The 1,889-nt window shown below is 55.2% G+C and overlaps 1 protein-coding gene across 1 annotated transcript; it reads left to right on the forward strand.

The window, feature by feature from the left end:
* The first annotated feature begins 341 nt into the window (after positions 1-341).
* On the forward strand, positions 342-1,257 carry LOC117836264 (senescence associated gene 20). Its single transcript, XM_034715652.2, has one exon. The coding sequence runs from the start codon at positions 493-495 to the stop codon at positions 886-888; it is 396 nt and encodes a 131-aa protein (XP_034571543.1). The 5' UTR covers positions 342-492; the 3' UTR covers positions 889-1,257.
* Positions 1,258-1,889: the final 632 nt, after the last annotated feature.

Consider the following 1,889-nt stretch of genomic DNA (forward strand, 5'->3'; position numbering starts at 1 on the left):
CAGAGGAGTCCCAAACACGCTAAGTATCTTGTGCAAAACGCAGGACCTAGTTGCTAATCTAACGCTTAGCCGCGGCGCTCTATATAAACCACCCGCTCGCGCCTCGCCAACCTCCCACCACCACCAGTCCACCGGCCTCGTGTCCTCGTTTCGTTTCGTTTCGTTTCCATCTCTCTGCTTCGAGTACTGCTTTTCCGTTGCAGGGAGGGCGGCCTCCCCCGTTCCCCAGCGAAGGGGTCGATCGAGGAGCCTGCGCGGGGCTCGCGTCTGGAGCTGGCTACCCACCACCAGGGTCAGGGAGCGGCCTCGCCGCGCCCGCAGGAGGCGGCGGAGCTGGCCGCCCTCGTGGTGGAGGAGTCGGAGGAGCAGCGCAACCGCTTCCTGGTGCTGCGCCTCTACGAGGCGCTCAACGCTCGCGACGCGCGACGGGCGCAGGAGCTGCTGGCGGCCGACCTCGAGTGGTGGTTCCATGGCCCCCCCGCGCGCCAGCACATGATGCGCCTCCTCACCGGCGCCGAGAAAGGGAACGGCGGCTTCGCCTTCACCCCGCGCTCCGTCGACGCCTTCGGCTCCACCGTCATCGCCGAGGGCGCAGACGAGACGCGCCAGCTCTACTGGGTGCACGCCTGGACCGTCGGGCCCGATGGGGTGATCACCCAGCTCAGGGAGTACTTCAACACCGACCTCACCGTCACCCTCCTCTCCGGCGCCGCCTCCGCCAAGAACGCCGCCGCCATTGCAGCTGCTCCTCCCAAGCAGGACGCCGCGTCTTCCTCCTCCTCCTCCCCCTCTTCCGCCTCCTCGTCCGCAGGCCCCAAGTGCCTGTGGCAGAGCCGCCGCGCCGACCGCGCGCACAAGTCGCTGCCGGGCCTCGTCCTCGCCATCTGATCGATCGACAACAGAGACAGCAAGATCGGCCTCCCCTCCATAATTACATATACTACTAATATTAGTGCATAAATAATCTGCAACTTCTCTAGTCGGTGACGTCGAAGCCAGTTAATCGGTGAAGACGAATGCGTATGGGCTGAGCTGAACTGCTCCGAGTTGTGAGGTTCCGTTACCAGTTGGCAGTTGCATTGCTTAGCGTGTGTGTGCTGGATTAGTAGTGTTAGTCCGATAAGTCAAGTCATGGACTATGGTGTGTACTGCCATTACTACTGCTGCTGTTGTGATGATCCGTTACGGTCTGATGGAAATGATGGTAAATTGTGGATGAATGAAAGCTGCTTGAGCTGGAGGGTTCGAGTTCTCTTCCCCTCTGTTCTTTTTTCTTGTTTTTATAGCAAACTTATTTATCTTTTTACGTCCACTTGATCACTTGGACTTCAAACGGACACAGACGCTGGGTGTCTCTTCTGCGTAATTTAATTTGACCAGAAATTCTAAAACCGGGCAAAATTTAAGCGAGTAAACTACCTACCTACTCACGTGAAAGTGTGGGGTTCATCCCCCATGGATTTCAGAATTCAGGAGCTGGCAGTTCCTGTTCACCAACGGCGCTTCTCAAATTACATTTCTTCTGAAAAGTATACACGTTCTTGTTTAGAATGAAAGCCAAACAAAACTTACAGAAGCACAAAGTTTAACAAGAGTGAAACCCAAAGAAAATGAACTTGACAACACAGAAGTTTAATAGGTTGTTCCTGAGCTTTCCGATTGACACAAAGGATCGATATAGATTCAGAGGATTGTTCCTCCCGAACCCAAGGGCCGGCGAGCATCAGGGGTTGCTTTCGACACTGCCAACCTAAAATTTGTGATGATGTGATGTCGTCAGGATTCCCGATATCTCTGGAAGAAGAAACGCCGAGTTTGGAATTTCGTCTCCCCTCGCACTGACGCTTCCCACTTTTGTGCCCACCTTTTGTGAATTGGACTGTCATTTT

This window comes from Setaria viridis, chromosome 9 (assembly GCF_005286985.2).
Source record: "Setaria viridis chromosome 9, Setaria_viridis_v4.0, whole genome shotgun sequence".
Taxonomy (NCBI): Eukaryota; Viridiplantae; Streptophyta; class Magnoliopsida; order Poales; family Poaceae; genus Setaria; species Setaria viridis.

Coding starts and splice junctions, on each gene's coding strand:
- LOC117836264 (XM_034715652.2), top strand. CDS start 493: ATGATGCGCCTCCTCACCGGCGCCGAGAAAGGGAACGGCGGCTTCGCC.